Source organism: Phalacrocorax aristotelis, chromosome 7 (genome assembly GCF_949628215.1).
Source record: "Phalacrocorax aristotelis chromosome 7, bGulAri2.1, whole genome shotgun sequence".
Taxonomy (NCBI): Eukaryota; Metazoa; Chordata; class Aves; order Suliformes; family Phalacrocoracidae; genus Phalacrocorax; species Phalacrocorax aristotelis.
This window is the reverse complement of record NC_134282.1, coordinates 18,319,751-18,342,543: the sequence shown is the minus strand read 5'-3', so window position 1 is coordinate 18,342,543 and position 22,793 is coordinate 18,319,751. Positions and strand designations below refer to the sequence as shown.

The following is a 22,793-nucleotide window of genomic DNA, read 5'->3' as shown; positions in this document are numbered from 1 at the left end:
TTTGAAGGAGCTTGGCTTTGCTTTGAGGTATAGCTTTAGAGCTCAGCTAACAGCAGCAGGCTACATCTCAGGCAGGAATCTGGCCCCAGGCCTGTAGCAGCACTAAGTACCTGCACTTCCTCTGCATTCCTCAGGCATTCCACACACTCCATGCTCCAAGAGGAGCAGTCCAGCTAGGTTTATGTAAATGTAATTTATTTCCAGAAAATACACCTATAATACATATCAAAAGAAAGCTAAAAATGTGTCTTTAAAATAACTGAGCACATCAAGTTAAATACAATCAGAAACTCATCTTTTTCTCATCATGCCCATCAGCTATAAAAACTTGTATTTCTCCAGAAATACCAAGAAATCCACAAACTAAAGACAGTGTTCCACTGGGACAGAGTCCTTGTTATGTAAACACCTACATACTTATGCAGCAGGCAAATGGGAGGCAGCAATTGCTGAATCTATTGATTGCTGATATCGTGCATCTGATACCATTTTTGACTTACAGATAAGTCAGCTAGGAAATTAAAGGAACAGTAGCACAGAGCTTAACTAGGGAGACATTAGGGGCTCACCTGCTCCAGATGCCTCCCTGCACCTTTAAGTAGCAGCTGGGAATTTAAATACCTTTGAGAACCTCAGGTTTGGACATAGGTGCTTAAAGCACTCTTTAGTCCTTTAAAAATCTGGTCCTTATCACCTTCCTCTCACTTTTTCCAGCCATAAAAAAAAAAAAAACAAACTATGTGAAAGGACCTGGAATATGGACAATAGTGAACAGGTGCTCTGTGACAGCAGACAACAACGCAGGATAGGTATACACAAAGTGAGTGGAAGATGACTTGCTTGCAAAATAATTTCTTTGCTATGTTTAGCAGGAAGAAAGGGGTTAACATTCAATTGCTGACATTAAGTCTGTTTCATGGCACATGTGGACAGATAGAAAACAACTACCTGGAACCACAATAGAAAACTCGGGGGAAATAATAAATGGAAACATAGTAAGATGTGATGCCCACAATACATTCAGATTTAGGATGCACAGACACAGCAGAGATAAGAGGAATATTGTAAGACAAATCCTATCCAATAAAAGTTAAAAGAGCCCAAGAGACTGGACTTATAAATTACATATACTGAATCAACAGAGAAACCCAAGTGATAGAACTCTCATCATGCTCTGCTTTAATGCAATTTCAATATAAAATACATCATACACTATGCCACTGGAAAAAGAACTTACTCCAGAGCCCTATGAGAGCAACATATGTATGTCACATCTTTCATAGGACACACGCATCCAGGAGTGTAAAGCTCTCCTGGAGAAACTAGAAAATGCAGAGGAGTTTTTGTGTGCACACACACACAAATGTTTTTCCCTCTCAGCAGAGTTTCTCTTTTTCAATGGGCTAGCGCTTTTGTAAATGAACTGAAACAGGAACTAGAGACAGACTCTTGGGTGTTAACACCACATTTCGTCAGGGCAGAACAGTGCTCCTATCGCAGGAAACAGAAAGCACTGATATCAGAGGTAAAACACAGGGCATATGCAGCAAAGGTAAAGCTGAAAGAGCTGGCAGTACTGCCTAAGCACAGGACTGTTCAAGCAAGTACTCTCTAGGTCAAAACCTCCCTTAACCACTAAGGACATTCCCTTCCATTGCCTCACCTGTACTTCCTGAATAAAACTACCCCATCATTCCGCACGTGCAACTGTGTGGAATGACAGTGAGTGAGCAACACAAGGCTGAGGGAGCTCTTTCCAGCTCTGTTGCTGATTTACTAGGTTATTTCAGTTCTCTTGGTTTCATCCAACCCAACTTCCTTTTATCCAGCCCAAAGCATTCTATGATCTTTCCTACCTGTAATGAGGAGCAAATGATATACACATACCTCAAATTTCTTGGGAAGGTTTACCATGAGTTACCATGTTTTTGTGAAGTGTTAAAGATAACAGTTACAGCTAAAGAATAGAGCTGATGTTACACTGTGATCAAATAACTGTCACTAAACTTCTTATGATACGTTTGGAATAAGAATACACAGCACTTAGCTCCTGCCATTTTCATTGATGATGGACCCAGAGGTGTATTTGAATTCAGCTAGTCCTACCCACACTCCAGGGGAAAAGCTTACTCATTACTGAAGAATGCATCTTTCTTCCCCGCCCCAAAAAAAAAACCCCACAGCTTACACACCATACCCATGTTTACTGTTGTGCGAGCATCTGAGATCAATATTTCCACTTCACTGGGCTTGCGTTGGCTGACTTAAAGCAAGTGTCCATCCTTTCCTTCTCTAACGTCAAGTCACGGCTCTCCTCTCTTCTGAGCCCACTGCAAACTAGTACTGCTTAAACCTCTTCAGGCAATGACACATCCGTACGGTTCTTAAATACAAACCTCCAGCAGAATGATGACTGCCACAAGCTGCACACCATGTTTGGCTGTCTGCTTACTAAGCTGCCCTGAGCCCAGCTTCTGAACTGCCTGACATCTGCTCTACATTCAGTTGGAGTGTAGACACACCCAGGGATCCAAATTCAAGAACATTAAACAAGTTACACAGTGGAGTGAACAAGTGTCTAAAGAAAAGGAAAAAGTCCAATGACATCTAGAAAAAGTAGAATCTGAGATTAGAAGCTTTCCCCAAAACTTTTGAGAATTTGTGCCACTTTTCTCCACCCAGATAAAGGAAAAAGCATGTCTCTTAACTGCTCACATGATAACCTGGAAATAGGAGCAATGCTCAACAGAATACAATAACACAGTTGTATATCCTGCAGGTGACAAGTGCAATGTCATATGGCACATTTGTAATGTACGACTTCGTTCCTAGAGAGCTACTACAGCGATCCCTCCTTTCCCACCCCAAGGACTGACAAACAGAATGACAACTTTTTCCACTTACTCTGTCTGCTCCTTGTGGATGATCCTGAGGAGCTGGGACGGCTTGTTTGTTGGGGTCCAGACTGAGAGAACTGGGGGGCAATGGCTGGGATCTTTCCCTTTCTAGGGCTGGCACTCTGCAGTTCAGGAGTGCGAGGGATCTTGGGTTTGCTGGTGAAGGCTGAGGGAAACTCGCTGTAGGAGGAGATGGAAAGGGTTATCAATGCATGGAGAAATACATATGCATAGTAAGTCTGCAACCAAGTGAAACCTGCAGTAAATGCTGTGACAGCATGACGGACTGCTTAAAATTCAGGGATACTGCAAATGGAAAGGAACATGGCACCACAGTTACTGCCCTGGGGTACGTACTCGCCACACAGCCTCTAAACCTGGCATAATGGCCTGTCTACCCAACTCAAATCTGGTTCTTTGGACAACAGGATCAAACAGGTTCAGTTCAGTCCCCTGCAAACAAGTAATAGATCTTTAGCTTTTTTCCATTGTATTTATCACACACAGAGACTCAATATGAGGTGCAAAAACCATATAGAAATGTTACAGCAAAGGAATACATCCTTTTAGGGCACAGACACTATTACTTCTCCCAGGTATAGGCCACAATCTCGGCAGACACAGGCAGGCTCCCTGGCTCCCAGCTGCAGTGAGATTTGTAGAACCCCCTGAAGGCTTTGTCAAAAGAGCAAAAAGCTATAATGGCACCTATGAAGTAAATTCCCTAAGCACACAGGTTCCTTGCTTACACTGAGAACTTAAAACAGCTGCTGCTACTTCACAGTCTGCATGTGCTGCAAGAATACCATTCTTTAAAATTTGGTCCATGACTGTGTGAGGATACACTGTCCTTCCCTGCCCTCAGCCTCCATGTATTCTTTCCCAGGTACAAAAATTGATACTACCAGGAAATAGCAAGTCTGAAATAATTCTGAATCTATATTCATGTTTGCTCTAGTGAATCAACCTGCTCTTAAAAGGACAAAAGGTTAAACTTTAGTAACAGCTACACGAAAAAGCTCATCATATTTAAAAGTAAATAAAAGCAGAGCCAAAGGCAGGAGACTGAAAAAGGTGCCATATAAAGACACGCTATTAAAATACAAAGTCCCCGTGTTATTAGCTCCATCAAAAGAACCCTTTGTGACCATCAGAAAGGGTGATTAGGAGGATTTTCGAGACATCTAATCTCCCCTACTTCCCTGGGAATGCTGCTGAGTCAGAACTGATTAGCCCTTCCATGCCCCTGCTCCACCTTGCAGGGAGATTTGAGCAAGTGTTTCTTTTGTATTTTAAATAGCATTAATTGTTTGTATTTTGCATATGTATATGCTAACTATTAAGGAAGGAGACATGCTAACTCTGAGTATCACAAATACTACACTTGCCTCATTTCAAAGGAGTAGGTGGCAGATGGCAGCAGAAATGTACTAGCAAAACAGAACCGAAACAGTAAGACTGGCTAGATAAAACCCCAAGCCATGGACCACAGACATATTTAAATATCTTTCTCCATAAAACAGTGTCATTGTTATTGCTTTTCTTTTGCCATTTTATTCACTTTGGTTCAAAAGCTGGGTGTTCAGTTCACTAGGGCTCTTCATTATAACCTTATGTGTACTTCGAGATGCCAACATAGATAAAAAAGAAAGATCCAACAGCCTCACAGCAGTTTGAGCCATAAATGAGATTTTCCCCCCCCCCCCTTATTCAGCAATGGATAACAAAACCCTGGATCTGTATTCCCGTACAACAAAAAAGCATTTTTATAGCCATCAGCAATCTTCACCGAGTTGCACTGCAGTAACCTAGGCAGCTAGACTATATAAGCACCTTGGAGACAACACAAAGTATTGCAGCTGGAGAGTAATGCAACTCTCTTTACCAAAGAGAGAGATATACAGTGGTCACACAGGATGGCTCACATCTTTGCAAACCCTTCAGGAAAGGATTATATGAAATAAGCTGATAGCAAACACTGTAAAGTCAAAAAACCCCTGCTGTTATCCTGACAGCATACAGAGCAGATGTCGGTCTCCATGTGCCCAGGTGTCACAGAACCACCTCATCTTTGATTACATCAATAAATAGGCCAAGATTAACAGAAAATCCTCAGAATAACACAGAAAACTGCTATTTGGCATCCTTTAGGACTTGATGAGATGAAGAAAGCAGCGGCAAAATCTACTGTGGAAAAATGTTGCATAGTATTTGGTAAATCAGCCATTTATGACAAGGTGTGGTAATTTTGAAAGCAAGTACCTGAACAAAAAAACCCCAAACAACCAAACAAAACACCAAACCCACCCCAAGCTCACCCAAAAACCTACATTTGCATTGAAAAGAAAGAAAACTGTTTACCTGGAAAAATGGAAATAATTGTCTATAAAAAGTGCACAACAGACTGGCACTGGGATCAGAATAATCAACCAGGAGACATGACAGGACTTGAACATACAAAAATTAGTTAGACCACTTTCTCCAAGAGAAATATGCTTGGACTTTTGGCCTTTTTTACCAGATTATCAGAAAAGCAAGATGATTAAAGACCTAAGAAGGCCCTGCCGATTTTAAGCTCTTTATTATGATGGTTTATTATGATGAGTATAGTCACAGTAAAAAAATAAGGGCTTTTTCAGCCAGCCACAACTGTAAATTTGAGTCTATTACTGATTTAGCCTTGATTAGCTAAAAAGCACAACAGATCCGTATTCTTACATGATCAAAATGCAGCAGGGAATAGCAATGCAGGGGCAGCTGCCAGTCTGACATGCATCAGCTAGAGAAATGATTTGTTTCTGTGGAAATAAAACAACTGCAATAGACAAGTCACTGCTAGGCCCTCATTCTTTTCTCAGACTGATTTAGCATAATTTCACTGTTCTCTGTGCAGTTAAATTCCCAATTTATACTGCTAAGGAAGAGGGGAAATAGCAGCAACCACTTCTTCACCACAACTCAGCCCTCCTTTTCTCATACATACCTCTTCTAGGAAGGTCTTGGTATTTGCCTAGTATGAAGGAGACCTCTCTTACAGTGGTCAAAACTATGACCAAAGCAGTGATTTATTTGCTCTGTTTGTTTTGCAAACAAACTAAAGTATGCTTCCAATAATGACAGAATGAAAAGACAGGTTTAGCTATTGCAACACCAACATATTAACAAAAGACCCTTAACACAGGAAACCCTGTGCTCGCTTGGACTGTGAACAGCTACATTCCCATATCCGTAACTTGAGGCTGCATTTGTAAATACAAATTACTGTATGCATGCTAAGGAAGCACGAAATGAAAAGATATTATCTTTTTCTGCAAGATACTGCACCTGTGCCTTCAGTTAAAGATCCATCTATTACTGAGATTTAGACATACTTTTATGAAGAAAAATTGCGGATTACCTGGGACACATCTTTTTAATCATAGATTATGACTGTAGAAAAGCAAAGCCTCTTAGCAAGGTAGGGGGCAAGGTGCTGCCAGTTTGGCTTGCTTCTTGCAAGCCAAAGCCTGAAAAATAATCTCTCTCTCCATCACAAAGCAAGCAATTTGGCCATAAAATTCTCACGGTCTATTTGTATTTGTAGTATACGCTTAGCTACTGTTAGGACAGGCAATAGAAATAAAACCAGTAACGCTGGGATAGTGGTATGACTACTAAGCGTTTCAGCTCCTAAACAGTGATAATTTGTTGACAATACATAATTTCTCAGATCTCACCATGGAAACAGCACAACTTGGAGGAGGTGGGGGGTGGGACCAAACCCCAAAACCACACATAGGCATCTGTAGGCCAGAAAAAAACAAAGTTCTAAGCAGAGTCTCCAGTTGTCAGAAGTGCTAGAGCTTTAACTGACACAAATAACTAAGCACTTCTGAAAAATCAGATCCATAAAGAGTTGGTAAAACCTTTCCTTTAACACATCTCCACCCATTCTCTGTTTTATTTCTGGAACGACGTTGCTTTTAAAATTTCTCTACAGTCACTGTTTAAAACTTGGCCCAATCAAATTAGCTATAGGAAAAAGCTGTTAATGTCTGAAGGACACATGCGGGCCCTGAAAAACTTCTGTAAACCTTGGTCCAATTGCTCATGAATTCCTAGTTCTCATCCAAGGTATAACATCACAGTCCTACATACAACAAAGGCTTCACAGAGGGCTCAAGGTATGAACAGGAAAAGGAGAGCAAGATCTTTCATCTTCTTTTGACAGAAATTGTTTCAAGAGTTGAAACCTATTGCTGAGAGAACTCATAATATCGCCTCCCTTGCTATACACATCTAGTGGATACACCAGGGACTCTGGTCCGCAGTGCTAGCAACTCAGCATGTTTAAACACTCTTAATCCATTTAAATGCTTAATTTTTCTTCCTTCTGCAAATTTATTCCTGCCCTGTTCCCACAGTCTTACCTATTTCTTTACTAATAAATGATTTTCATGGGTTAGAGTTGAGTCATCTAAGGAAGTAATCAGGAAGTTTTATTTGCAGAAGACTGTGTTGTGTGTACATGTGAAGTTCATTAACAATGTCTTGCTTGAGATTTCTCCCATTCTGGACCAGATGCTTAGAAACTGAACAGCTGCCTCTGGCACAACTAAGGGTATTTTGTTTGGCAAGCACCACCACAGCTGTCTCAGACCAGACTACATCATACATCAAATGACTTCACAGATTGTCTTTACAGCAGCATGGAATTAGCTGGTAAGTCCCCTCAGACTCCTCTTGCACTTTTAGATATTCCTCTGGAGAAATCATACCTATGTGACTGCCCATTTACTTTGTCCTGGATAAAGCCAGTAGATCGGGAAGATGAGATACTGTCATCAGCTGGGATGCTGCGGTCCATTCTGTGGCCTGATGAGAATACTTTCGATGACTTCATTTCAACTGCTATTTAAAAAAGAAACACAGTTCAGTGAGGAGTTGTCTTTTCACAATTTTACTAGGAACGCAGTCAAATCACAGTTCCTGCTGTACGAAGGAAGCCTTGAGATAATGGCAGGCTACTGAGTTAGTGTGGCAGAGTGCACTATGGCTCATCAGCTAAGCCAAGCCAACTGAAGCATACTTCAGCTCTTTGCATTCAGAAAGTAAAACATGCTTGGATCATTTTCAAAGCAGCTACACTTTGCATCTGCAATGGGCTAGGAGCATGCAGACTATTAGTTAACGTATATCAGCTAACGACTGATATCTCATTAAAGCCGCAAGAATGCAGCCACTTGCAGTTGTCTGTACATATTCATAGTATCAGGCAGCCATTGCGGACAAAAACCAGTGGTTTACACCTCTGTCAGACCTCAGGTCTAGTACATTTGTTCAATAAACCTCACTTTCTGCCTTGCACTAATGGAGAAGGGAAGGACCGTCAGTTTGCTACCAAGATGTGCAAGTTCAATAAGAATTTGGGGAAAATCCCTAGCTCCATTCCACCCATGCTCAGGACAGATTGCTGTCCTGATTTGCTTTCACATGCTGATATGGATGCAGATCAGGTCACTTTCAGACAAGCATTTGGCTGCCCAGTGCGTGTTCTGTCTGACATTCAGTATAATAAGTGTAGTAAGATGACCAGGGTTCATCTTTAGTCCACAAGTTTTCTGCTCACAGCAGACAAAAAAGAAAAAAGAGCCAGAATTATCGATTCTTTACCAAAGTGATAAAAAGGGAGGATGGACTCAGACAAAATCAGACTGACTCAAGAGCAGCTGAATATATCCAGGCATAGAGGACATTAAGAACAGCACTCATTTTTAGAAAACAAAAGAGCATCAAGGTTTCTTGAGGCTACACTTAACTTCCTTGACATATGACCTTGATGATGCTAACAGTTCACATGAAGCTTTTATTCTGGTTTTTTTTTTCGCTCTTGGTCTCTTACTATTCATTTCACGACTTGACTGCAGGAAACTGAATCCCAAAGTATTCATGTGATGCTGGAAAACACATATTCTGAAATGAGCAGGTTGCAGTACTAGTTCTGCGTAATGACCATCAGACCAAGATCAGAACTCAATAAACTGCATATTTATTTCACCACAAAGATGTTTGTCAGGGCATGATGACAGTTTCTAGAGGCAGTACAATTATTTTTACACCTTTCTGTTATGTCCTGTTCCCTGCCATATCTTAGAAAGCACTAGAAAAGAAAGGGCTTATTTTCCACTGCCTTAAATTAAAGCCTTTCCAATTTAAAAATTACAAAACCCACAGCCTTTTGGAAAACAGGGAATGTCCAATGACCCAGTCAAATTATCGTTATACAGAATGAAAGTCCTGTCACTGACATGAACAACCAGGGGATCCAGCAGGGCAGTCTCTCTTTCATCTTCTCTTCTCCTACGCCTCATTTCTAAATCCCAAAAGGTAAGACAGACAAGCATGTATTTCACTGTCTACTTGCAAAAACCTAAAACAAACCTCCGGCAATCCTTCAAGTAGCTCAGTGTTGTTTTATAACCTGGATTAGTGCTAGGAAGAATTGTCTCTGTCACACACAAAAATTATTTCTCTTTTTACATGTATAATGCATATAAGCTTGCAATATGCTACATATTCTGACCTCCAAGATTATTTTACAAGAAGATAGTATCATCTAGTTGTTTTACTAGTAACCACCAGCATATAATTTTGACTGGGAACAGCTGTTTTAGACAGAGGCTACAAGCAAAGTTCTGACAATATGAAACATTAAAGTTGGCAGGAATTTCTCCAGCATGAAGGCTTTAAATCAATATTTGCCATAAAAAATGAACAACATTTACTTTGCTAACTTACTCAGGCTCCCTGTTTAAATGTCCCCATAAATCTCTATAAGCAAACCATCAGACAGCATCAGCAGCATAGAAAAAGTGGCAGAGGTGACTGAATGCATTTCACTGGCAAGATGCCATCAAAATGTGTTTCAGAAGGCATGCTGGGATCCTGGTGGCCCCATAATACCTTAGAAGTTGCATCCAATTAGACTTTAAGACAGCAAATAGGAACATCTTTCATACCTGCTTGGCTTAATTTCATTTACAAAGCATGAGTATGAAAACTCCTTTTTTTTTTTTCCTTCTATATAGCAAAATTGTCAAGTCAGTATGCTTTTGATCAGTTTACAGCCTCTGCTGTTCTGACTTGCTGCCCCTGGCCCACTAACCTCCCCAAGAATGGGCTCAGCTATACTCAAGGCGCTACTGTGCAAGGCGAGGCTTGAGGACAGGAGCTTTCATTCCTACACAACGGTGAGAACCCAAGTGCCCATCCTGAACACCGGCTTCATCTGCTTCAATCATACGGCTTTCATTCAGCATGTTATATTTATCAGCTCTAGGCATTACGCAAGCAAATTCCTGTCTGAAGACCTTGCTTACTTTTCTCAGAATCCTTTTCATTTCCTCTAGGAAATTTAAAAAAAATAGGAGAGAGAGTAAAAAGTATGCTATTCCTTTACTGCTTCAAAGCATATTTTTCAGCAAAGTAAAGGCATGCTTTGACTGAACTTTTAAACAATTCTGTACTGGATATGCTGCAAGTTCCTTTATCTAAGACTGCACAACATTTTGCCTTAAAACCCTAATTGGAAACGTTAATGAATCCCTGCAAGAAGTTTGAAACTCCCACATCAGAAGTTCAGAAAGTATTTCAGAAGCCCATAACCTTTTAAATTGCATCACATGTTTCTGAGCTCTCAGGTCCAGCTGAGTTAGCGTTAATTTGAGTTTAAGTTGAAAGGACAGAATCTTTAGCAGCATCACCCACAATGTAGCTATACAGCACAGGCCTTCCCATCCTCCACAACCTTTTATGGTTTGAATGTAGTTGCAAATCTAAGCAGATAACTGCAGCTGCCTTCAACTTTAATACAGAGGTCTAGCCAACAGACCCTGCAGGTGCCAGCAGACAGTGATTCATTTAGACCCAAACAAGGGTATGTTTGATCAAATAAGGGGCTTTGCCTGTTGGGAAGTGCACTGTCTCTGGGCTGCAGCTCTTCCCTAGACAGAGGACATCACGGAGTGAAATACAGTGTATGTTGCATATTTGAAGCCCTGGGTATGATTTTTGGCCCTTCCACAGGAAGCAAGATGGAGTGAGGCAAGTGATACCATTGGTCTCTGCTGACCACACATTACCTTCTGTAGCCACTCATTCAGCTCAAGCCAAGATCCAGCTGTGTGCCCCAACATCTTGCAGACTGCCCCAGGGTCTACAAATGGAGGGCCAGTTCCAAGGCTACATTTAAAAAGAGATCTACATCGCATAAGCTAGGCCCCAAATGCCTGCCCCAAAGCCAGCAACCGTTAACAACAGCATTCACAGAATATCCTTACATGAAGGGGAAATGCAGAGGTCAGAAATGCCGGACCTGCTGCCACCATAAATGGGAGGATGACCACTCGGCAGAGACTGCAGCTTCTCATCCCTATCAGGACAAGAACTGGTATCGTTCTCTGGCCTGGAGGAGAAAGGAGAATGCAGGGTGATGAATGCTTTCAGTATAAAAAGTTGCATGAGAGTAAATCCTAATTTCTTCAAATTGCCTGTAATGACATAGAAGATATTGAAATTATTTTATATTTCATATTGCAAACTACTGCTAATGTAATAATTTAATTGCATAACTGTAGCTCCCCCAAACCAGCTGATGTTAGACATATTTGAAAGTAACATTTTCTCCTACTGCAATAAAAGAGCCAAGGAAAGGAAACCAGTCTGAAGACCCAAAATACTGACAGGACAATTAAAGAAAAAGGCTGCAGAAGTGGGCCTGAGAGGTCTTCAATATTTAGCTTTTTCAATGATTTAAGATTTGCTGATGAATATTACAAAGATTTTACTTTACAGAGCAATATGCAATATAGACTTAAAACAAAGTAGATAAGAAGTAGAACTGTTGATCTCCCAAGTAAAGTGGATCAATGACAAACTGAAGAGAAACTGAAGTACCTGAAGGACAGGACAGGGACAAGATTGCTTAGCAATAAGCAATAAAACACAGCAGAAGCAAGAGGGGTGTAAAATTGTGTGGAAAGAAGTTGGCAGACAGAGAAGGTTTCCCTGCCCAATATCAGGTTAAGGTAACTAAAATATATTTCTAGTTAGAAAGGGTGCAGTCCAAGGAAGCAGTTAATGATTTTGCAGCTAAATCAGTTTCTAAGGAAACAGCTAGCAGAATATTAAGTAGTTCAGCCCCCTTGAATGATCTCAGCCAGTGAGTCCTTAAAGAGGAGGAAAAAAAATAAATAACCCCACCCCTCCCCACAAAAAAGCAGCTGTTCAGTATTTCTTGGTTCCCTCAGCTCCATACAGCAAGAGCTTGTCCATATATATATGACAATTCACCTGAAGTAACTAGAACCTCGTCTGCACTGGGAAGTCATAATAAAATTAACATGGAATAGCTGCTACATGTGCAGTGTAGCGGCTATTCTGCATTAATTTTCTGTGTGAATACTTCTATTCAGCACTAGAAAGCTGCGCCCCGCCCCCTCCTTCTGGAGGTACGAATCAACAACTCAAAGAGATACATTATAGTATCTCTGTCCACTGCTTCCTCTTTCATGGTGTTTTTAAAATGAAATGTTACATTGAGTCTCACATGAAGAACCTCAAACAAGTAATATACACTTCAATTCTGAATGCAAGCATTTACACAAATTTTTAATGTAGTTTAACTACTCTGCTGAATCCAAAACTTCAGATAATTCAGATCAGCTGTCCTGGACTGTGCCCCGGGTTGACAAGCTGCGTATGCGGCTAAAAAGTCTGACGTTTTTCATGCTGTTTCATCTGACACGAAAACAACCCACTTAAGTTATTTAAAATATTAAATACATCCAGTTCAGGTATTGCTTTCAAATTAAGGCAGCTAAGTCTTGGTCACTTTTATTGTCTTCCTCTTGCAAGGCTTCCTATAGATTATTTCCTCATTTTAGTAAATGAATTTGTACTAAAATTAGAACAGCATAAAAACCATCAAAGTTTTTCCTTTCCTGTTGTAAAATCTAGTTCAAGAATGCCTTAATCTATTTATTGCAGTTTTCTTGCACACAAATTAGGTAGATATAAAATACAAACTTCTCATTCAGGGTGGTATCTCATGCTTTCTACTTAAAAGATGGGAGCACCCAACACTGACATTATTTCTACCATTTGGCCAGAGCAGGAGGGAAATTAATTTTCATATATCTTTACCATATTAGATTTCTGCTGTTTACATTTTTCCTCCCTAGTTTGTACAGTGAGGCAATCTGTAACGGCTGCTTCACACCATCAAACTGACACTTAGACCCAAAGCTACCAGGACCAGTATGGTAGAAAGGTGTTTTTAATTTGTAACCAGGAGTGACCTGACGCCGTCTTGTGGAGGCATAAGCTGCACAGCTGTTCATAAGGAGATTCGAGTTTTGACAAAATATGGGACCAGCGTTGCTCTGGTATCCCAGGATACTGTTAAGTACACATACTGCCGGGGTACATGGTGTTAGAGGCAGGCATGCAATCACTTCTAGAGATTATTCCTGATGCATAAATTGCAGTGCGCTACATGGCACTAGGAAATAAAAGCCACTCCCACATGTTTGCCATCATTTTTCCACCTTCCCATAGGAAAACCACTTCATTTTCACAAGCTTGTTTCTCTCTCCGCTTATAAAGCAGGAATGTAATGCTTAGACACTCCAGTGGTAACTAAGATTTATTCCTGAAAAATACTTTCTAAACAGGCTGTAAGGCTACCCTAACAGCTGATTCCACAGGTCTCCTCAGCCCACCATGGGCAAAATACTGTGCAGGGAAAGTGGGACCTTGAACTCAGTAACACTGACTCCACAGTAAAGTGGCACTGTATATTTAGTCATGTATTAGCCAGTTTAGATTTTTGAGGCCTGCAGTTCTTTTGGTGGACTGCAGGAAAAGTATTAGATAATCACTATGCTACTAATATGAGCTATTTGATAATGATAAATGAGCTAAAACAACTAATTAATTAGTTGCTGTTTTCTTCTTACACACAAACACACACACATTTAATATATAGGGAGAGGGCTTCCAAAAGCTGTGGACATTATGATGGAGCAAGAGTTGACCACTATGAGAAAGGACACAAAGTAAAAACTCCATATCCACATTCAGGCTATACCAGGCAGAAGAATTAGGTGCCATGCTCAGACAGATGCCATATTTTCCAGGCTAGTACTCAGAAGAAAAATCAGGACTGTGCAAGACAAATTCTGCCCCGAGATAGCCAAAGGTTCTTTTTCTGCTTTGGAAGGGTGTGCTTCATTCATCTGACTTTTTTTTTTTAAAAAAAAGAAACGTCTTCCAGGGCTTTTTCCACGCCCAGATCTAGTATGTTACACTTGTCCATTCTAAGACCCTGGTAATATAACCAATATAATCCCATATGAACGGTGCAGCTGCCAAAAAGACATAATGGATGACTCAGGAGGGTTCCCAGTCACATCACCTGCTTGTATGAATGCTAATGCCAGCACAAGACAGTGCGGGGGAATAAACATGGGCAAGATATAGCTGTGACCACCCCTAATCAAAACAGTAGACTTCGATCAGATTCAACTACACCTGTGTAACTACAGCCTAAATCAGTCCTCACTGTTTTCTGCATGGATCTTCCACACTATAATGGGAAAGAAATGTATTTTAAGAAATAGCAAATATGAACATGAAAGCAAAGAGTGGCGGGGGGCTGACACAGGGCAGTCTTCAGACTTCGGAACTGATATATTCTTCTAAGAACTACCTCTATATTCTAACTTCCTTACACTTGTATTTCAGGTTACCCATTCATTTTAACGTACTTAGCTATACCAATACTGTGACTTTTGAGTACTATTATCTATAGTTTGTTAGAGTGATTCATAGTCTCTCAGCTTAAGTATCTGCAGAAAAGAAAACATTAATGCCTCATGATAAACTGCTGCCTGTATTGTAACTACCTGGATTTGATCAATTCCAAAACTGTATGCAACTAAAAGTAAAAAATAATTTAAATTTGAGATCTCATTGGTGTTTTACTTCTTCAGTCAGGACAGTGAAAAGAAGTCTCATCTCAGAAATGAAAAGATTAAGATATACTTGCTCTAAAAGAAGACAGAGCATATTCAAGAAGTCCTACACTGTAAGATTTCTTCATTCCATTTACAGTGCAGCTTTCTACCTCTGTCCCTAATCAAGAACAAGGTATCACAGACCTTCCTGCTGGAAAACTTATTTCTTCCAAAGCATGAAATCCAATGTAACAAGATTTTTGTCTTTCTCATTTTCTTTTTGATCTGTGCTCTTATGGGTGGCTAGCAAATCTCCCCAGAGCAATATACTTTATTGCTTACAAAGTGGAAGATCCCAGGCATTTATACACTCCATTCAACTTACCAATAGAATATATTATGAAAAGATGAAAGGACTATGAACACATACCATATAACGCAAATTTAAATCAAGCTGATCAGTAAACATTTACTCAACTATTCCAAGTACGTGACTTCAGCCAGTGGACCTTTTTCTGTCTCCAATATTCCTCTCCTTCCTTTTTTTGAAATTACCTTTAAGGAATGACAATGGCAGTGCACTTTCAGGTAGGGAAGGTTTATTTATCAGGCATTGTTGCAAGTTTTTTGTTGTTTTGCTTTTTAAAAAAAAAACTTAAATCCAATTTCGTCTCATTTGTTTGGACTTACATTAGGTACATAGTTCTGTGATAACCTGGTGTCACAGGTCTCTGGAGAGGCTCATCTACACTCTGATGGACACCAGGAAACAGCTTCTTCTTGGTTTTTGGAGTATGAGTCATTATCTAATACACAAGAAATAAAGAAATGGAAAAAAAAAAAAAAAGAGAATGCAGAGGAAAGACAGGTAACTAGAGCCATAGAGAAAATTCTATAGAAACATTGCATCAGAAACTAAGTTGCATTCTGGTGTCATTAGATAAAACTGCCTGGAATCACTGTAGGCTGTTCCATGACATCTTATCTCAGGCCACGTTTCCATCATCACCATTGGTAGGCCTATGAATTCTGGGATCCAGAAGGCATACAGTTGCATTTAACTCAAATTAGTCACAGCACACTAAATGGCATTCATGTAAACTTTACGCTTTTTTACTTAATGGCTTTCTGCTGCTTGAGGTGAGACATACAATACGTGATCTGGCATAATGCCTGCAGGAGCAGTTAACTTTTCAGCTTTTTTTTTTCCAGAATAATTTCAGACCAGCAGAGTGTTCCAGTATTAACTTGCTCAACACCTTGCTTTGTGTGCCCACAGAGTCACTGATGTAGCACTAGAATCCTAAGGCTGCCTTTAGCTCGTTATTAAGACACAGCCTGACCACCTTTCTCAAACTTATTCCACTTCTTCTGAAAAGCAGCTAGTAAAACAGACTGTGAAAGATGTGGACTGCTATGCCAGTAGAACCTGGCTCTTCAAGCATATTGAAGATTTTAGAAAGTGATGAAACTACTGAAATGAAACACTTAATCTAGCAAACTAATTTATTTCAAGATCCTAATGAATGGCACTCACTCCCAAGTACTCAGTTGTTAGCAGCTTCTCTCCTGCAAGCTCTCCCAGCTGAGGTTGCAAAACCTCATCTTTGTCCAGATCAGCCTCCATGATGTCATGGTCCTCCTGCAACAGCAACACGCATGTCATTTGAGCCCAGATTCCAAGAAGTTTTCATTTCAAATTTAGTGCTCACTTCAGTGGTCACTTGGATGATATGTACTGTCAAGATACATGTGCACTACTAACAGTTTAAGTGGTAACATACATATATTTTCCACCAAAAAGGCAGACACCTAATGACAAGCTCACTTAAATTTTTGATATAACCAGAAACTAAAGAATCTTGAGAGAAGAAAAAAAAACCCACCTTTTTTTCCACAAATGCTATGCCAAAAATTACAGCATGCATTTCAAAAGCAATTCTTCAAATTTCCAGCCCCAAATAATTATTCCTCGCTTGACCTAATAAAGGCTCAGTAAAAATCTCAGTCATTAGTATCTTTGCAGAACAGCACATGCTAGTCTGAAGAGATGTAATGCTCTGCCCTTAACAAGCAGCTAGTATGAAGTTTAGAGTTTTAGTTTTTGCAGATCTGCCCAACTCAATCTAGTCATACAGTATAGACCAAGAAAAGCCAACCTGAAGGCATTTCTCAGGCACACTGGAGGCTGAGAAAATGCTACCCTTGTTTTAAGAAAAAACAAAACTCAAACTTAAGGTAAGTCAATTCAAAAAAAGAGAAAAGCTCAAGACAGTTATCATTCAAGCAGAGAAGATGGTAGGAAGCTTGATAGAAAACTTGTCTGGATGTTGTTACATATCAATATCATCTGACAGTAATAAAAGCGTAAATTTAAGTCAGACTATAACAACTAGCAGTAAAAAAAGGAATGTAAGAGCACCTTAAAACAATTCATAGACTTTCCTGAACATAATGCTAGCATTCCATGAGACTGAAATGCCCATATGCATATTCAGCACTTTGGGGTATGTCCTTCTACCCTAACAAAAACACTGAAGTAATTTATTGCTGTTATTCCCCAAGGAGGAAAAAAGAACCCAAAGCATATTATTACTAATTTTCAAGGAAGAAAGGCATGATTTTTAATCACTTAAGAAAAAAAAAACCCTTATTGCTGGGCATTCATAATCCCTCCTAAAGCAGTGGCTCCTGAAAGGTGAGACCACAGGTGTCTGACAGCAGCTGTTTCAGAACAATGTGAAGCAGCAGCAACAGCAGCTACCCAGGTTTGCTATGAAGCTTTAAAGCTGATAATAAGAGGCTGGTACAAAATTATTGGAATCAGTACTTTATGATACAAATATCATACAAGAAGGCAACAATACTCTGTTGACTTTATTCCACAAAACCCAAATATAATCAACTTCTCAAGCGAAAAGTACCAAGAATTCACTTTCCTGTGCCTATTTCTAGTGTAACTATAGGTGACTCATCTTTCATGGAAGTTCTGCAGCTTCTGCAGATCTGCAAGCCAGGAAATTTTAAAGTCTGAGGGACTCCTCCAGCAAACCAAAAGCAGAAATACAAGAACAAGGTAGTATTTTTCACTTGTGTTTTGCCACTGAAAAGAATTCTCTTCTGTGCTACACAAGATACCCTAAGTAAGACTTACCCTAGATGAAGAAAATGTGCTTTCCTTTTGAAACAGATTGTGACAGTAAATGTAAATGACTGTCAGAAAAGTAAACTAATCATTCCACTGAAGTACATTGTAATAGTAATGTTGAGAGCCTGGCATAAACTCTACTAAAAACAATGGCCACCAAACTTCAATGAGCCCCAGAGCACAAAGAAAATGAAAAGCAGTTTTGTTTTAGTGAGATTTAGACTCAAATAGTTTTAAATAGCTAAAGTAAAAAAAACCCTCTGCCACAAGGATTAGCCAATAATACGATGCTTGGACAGTGCTCTACAAAAACAGCATGAGGGAAAAAAACACTGGAAGTGTGAACAGGGAAGGTATTTCCTACAGTGGAAATGGCTGACTGATTCCAGTCTTTGTCTGGTGCAAAATAATGAGACTACCATCACTCAGACCAAATAGGTGTTGGCTTCCCCAGAGTGCTACAGGCTTGCCTTTTTTCAAGTACAATGACCTCTATACCAAATGGCTTAAAAATCCATATTTTTGTTTTGATTTAGTTATTCTCATTGCTCATGACCTCCTCATTCACAGGCATCAAGCAGAGATAAAAAGTACTGGCACAAAGGGCTCAATTCCGTAGCCCACAGCACCATCCAGTTCTACTTTGAAATATCCTGCCTAGTCTTCCACTGCGGCTCTGAAAGGGTGCAAGCCTCTCACAGGTCCCATGTCATATCCGAAAGCCTTGTGCAGGTGCTTCCGATGCACATTAGATGCCTGTGTGTGAACAACCAAAGCAGTTACAGAAATACTGCCAATAATCCACACAATGTTCTAAGGTTTAGAGTAAAAATTTTCCATAATGTATTTGTTCATGCATAGATTTAATAGAAAAACCTAGTTGTTCTGTATGTGCCTTGAAGATATCAGATTGTCAACCCTCTTCATCCTCCTAAAGATATATTTGCTAGATGCTCAGCCACAAGAGATAAGGCTGTGTAGAACCTCAGGAAGATGTTCAATCTGCCTCTATCTCCAAGGCAAGATAAGTTACAATCAGCTCTTAATTACCTGGGAAGCTGGGTAGGTGCGAAAAATAACACATATAAACACTTGTAGACTAGGTAATAATCATCTGTACCAACCAAAACAAAAAAAACCCCATGCTGCAAACTCTATACTGTACTATATTGTACTTTGAAAAAAAAATTAAAAAGTTGCAAAAATAAGCTTTATAAATAGTCTGGTTGATTTTTTTTTATATGGTATGTTAATGCAGCATCAAGAGCTAACACTTTTAGGATGGCTTATAAAAGACTGCCTCCACTGTGCCTGGGTAGAGTGTTACTCATTACAGTCAGAACATCACCCTGCTCTTTCATCTAGCTCTCTACATCCATGATGTATTTTAACTTCTCGCAGATCACTTTGGGTTCCCCAGGTTCCACCTCTTCCAATATTCTGGTTGACACGTTTTGTCAGATAGATAATGCTGGTTTCTGGGAAGTACCTCTCCCTGCCACCCTGCTCCCTGATGTTATTTAACATACCAGGTAACTGAACCCGAACGTGCCCCTCCTCTGCCTCCTTGTACAGAAAAAGATCTTTGACAGACGTGCCATCATTCCACTGCTGAAATAACACAATCGGTGCCCTGTTCACCTTTACTCACAGGCTGCAGCAGACATTGGCAGCAACACCCTTTAATGTAATGGCTTGAAGTCCTGTGATTAGGTCTGTGATTAAGCTCTCTTTCTTTTGATGCACTCTCTAGCTGAAGCGTAATTTCACACTGCAGTTTACTGATTTTATTGCCAGGTGCTGAGTGATGGGAAATCAGAGGGTGTCTGATAAATTGCCACTATACAGTTATCTAAGGTAGCTCAAGTTTGTAACTAAACTTTTGAATAAGAGCTATGATATCACATATTCACTTTTACAAGTAGCTTTTAAAGATGGTCCAAGTCAAATAAAAAGCAAATACAAAGACCAAATACTGAAGATAGATTAAGAAGTATTTAACAGAACAGTCGAGGGAATATTAAGCACCAGAAAATATGCGCTGTGACTGTGGGTGTCAACACAGCCCAGATGGCTAACAATGAAGGTGGGTACGTACTCCAAAAGCCAGTGCATGCTGAGCTCTACGCTAGTTAAATTTAAAGCTCAGCAGACAAACCTGAAAGCCACTTTATTTCTGAAAAACAGTATACCCATAGCCATTTTTAAAATTCAGTTTATATGCTCCAATGTCACACATTACAGAATCTTAAATTTCTGAGTGTATGATGCCCTTAGAAATTCCAGAATTATCTTCCAACAGGCTAAACCACATCTTGGCGGCAGTGTTTAGGAGAAAGTAGTCATTACCACAAGATCTGCTCAAAGCCAAGACAGAATTCAACAACCCTAAATTAAACACAGATAAAAGCAAAAAACCATGAAAGGTAATAGTAACAGCATGGGGAACCTTTGCCTGCTCTTGGAAACAATAAAAGCTGGGGCAAAACCTGCAAACTAAGCCTGCATAAAATAATATTTTTGTTGTTTTTAAGTTGTGAGGGTATAAATATTGATATTAAGTGGATCAGCAACAAATTATAATATCAGTAAGCAGTTTGAATGTATTCCATTAAATTCTCAATTTATGGACATATTCTGAAATACATTCAGTCTGTAGTAGTTTTTAAAAGTTATGTAAAGGCAAGACTTCTGATAAACTTTTCCAAAACTTTCTGTTGCCAGATCACAACATCAGATGTTATCACAGAACCCCATCAAAGAACAATAACTCACAGCATTTCCAAAATACAAAAGCGCTCCAAGCACTGAGGCAGTAAGTCAACAAATGTTTGCTTATTTAACAAAGTAACAACATTATGCATTTTGTGTAGCACTTTGCTGCCATGCTGTTTGTATACTCTATTTTCCAGACTAAGGGACTAAGAAATGAGGCCTCCTTGTAGCAAAATAGAATTGTAGGTCCCAGCAGCAGTGAGAATGTAGAAAATGCTGCAACTGTTACACTAGAAACAGTTTTAAAATTGGCTTAATGAGACTTTTTAATACAATGGCAAAGCTAATGAAAAACTAGAATCAGACACTTCTCTGTTTCAAAAGCCTAGAGTTATTTTTGAATCAAATAATAAGAAGTGACAGAAGCCCATTTTAATCACATGATGGTTCAGTGGTAAAAATGCATTTCAAAGTGATTTGACATAGAGCCTTGGCTGGGATTGTAAGCAGCAGCAACCCCTGTAGGGGGTATGACTGACGAGGAGAATTCACCTTCCTTTCATTCCCAAGAGCAGGTAAAGTAATGAAAGTGTTGAACACTTCATGGAATCCAATGCCACACCTTTCACGAAGGAGTTCCTTATCTCTGTGTTTTCCCTGCAGAACACAGTATCCTTCAAAAAAGTTTACTAGAATTCAAGGGATAGAGTGCTATTACCACCTTGGATTCTCACAATACACCTAAGATGCTCAAAGCTTCGGAATGCCAGTTACTGTTAAGCAGCATATTAAACAAAGGGAAGTTATAATGATTAATCCCCAGAAAGCCCACCTTGCACATCAAGCATTGATTTTGGGAGGGCAGAGTGGAAAGATTACTGAAAACTCACTTCAGGACTGCAGAAGGTGAAACAATTATAGTAATCTAATTCTGTTAGGGAAAAAACCGGTCTACTGTACCCCATTAGAACAACTTCCTTGTAGCTCTAAACTTAGAATTTCTACATAGCTCTAAATTTAGGCAAAGTCGCAAGGGTAATTTGTTCACATGTTTACCACCTATTGTGTCACAACACAGAAACTAGCTAAATAATGCAACCAGTGCAGAACTTCCCTGGATGCTGCCAAGCAAAGGCTGGATCCTGCAAGGTGCTGCACCTCATGGTAGCTGAGAGCACACCACACCTTTTACAAGTGGGGTACTTATATTTTTCTCTGCTTTCAAAACATAAAAGGCTCAATATGTACTTGAAAATGCACTCAGTCGCACTGCAGTAACAAAGATAGTTTTACATCATAGCATGGTTGTCACCGTTCACGAGCATTTGCATTAATGTGCAACAAGCTAGGAGAACATGGACACGACTGACTTGGTAAGTTTTATGTGTTTTATTCTTTGTTGGTTTATGACAAAAAACTTATTTTTGTCTAAAAATTTGGTTTTCAGTAAATACGACCTCCATTAATGTTTCTAATACAGTTTTGCAGAGATCACTAACTCTCAGTGTCACTAACCTCTCCAGGGCAGATACATGATATAAACATATGTGCACATATACATCCATGTAAATATGTTCAAACATTATTATTCCACGGACATCTACCATAGCTGTTCTTTTAAATTTCTCATGCAAGACTTCTCAATAAAAGTGCTATGTGGTGACTTCTTTCAGATAAAGCTCCCATGTAACTGCCTGCACAGTATATTTTCAAACCCACCCTGTGCACTTACGGCAATATAGCAATGGCACTATCACCAGCAAAGACTGGGTTTAACACTTCCTTTGCATCATCTACACCTTGCTTTGCTTGTTAATTTAGATGATCCAATATGCTGTGTTGTCTACACCGGGGATCCCATTATACTATACAGACAGCTGCTTAAAAAATGTTGAAGCATTAGTATAAAATGCATTTATTAGCAGAGCTAGAAAATACACAGCTAACCAGTTTATATTTACTATGATATAATTTCTCATGCTAACTTTTTTTTTCTCTCTCTTTTTATGGGACTTACTAATTTGTAATTACTGTTTT

At 39.6% G+C, this 22,793-nt stretch overlaps 1 protein-coding gene across 7 annotated transcripts in view; it reads right to left on the bottom strand.

Moving 5' to 3' along the window:
- Nucleotides 1-22,793, bottom strand: part of ARMC9 (armadillo repeat containing 9) — a 72,177-nt gene that overhangs the window by 1,625 nt on the left and 47,759 nt on the right. For 4 of the 7 annotated variants that reach the window (XM_075099070.1, XM_075099067.1, XM_075099069.1 and 1 more), the window contains 6 exons: nucleotides 16,431-16,535; nucleotides 15,584-15,699; nucleotides 11,216-11,340; nucleotides 7,655-7,787; nucleotides 6,614-6,679; nucleotides 2,905-3,077 (listed from right to left, as the gene is read on the bottom strand). In XM_075099070.1, coding sequence (XP_074955171.1) covers nucleotides 2,905-3,077; nucleotides 6,614-6,679; nucleotides 7,655-7,787; nucleotides 11,216-11,340; nucleotides 15,584-15,699; nucleotides 16,431-16,535 — 718 coding nt within the window. The remainder of the gene's footprint in view (nucleotides 1-2,904; nucleotides 3,078-6,613; nucleotides 6,680-7,654; nucleotides 7,788-11,215; nucleotides 11,341-15,583; nucleotides 15,700-16,430; nucleotides 16,536-22,793) is intronic. The other 3 variants (XM_075099072.1, XM_075099071.1, XM_075099073.1) reach the window with 2 other exon arrangements.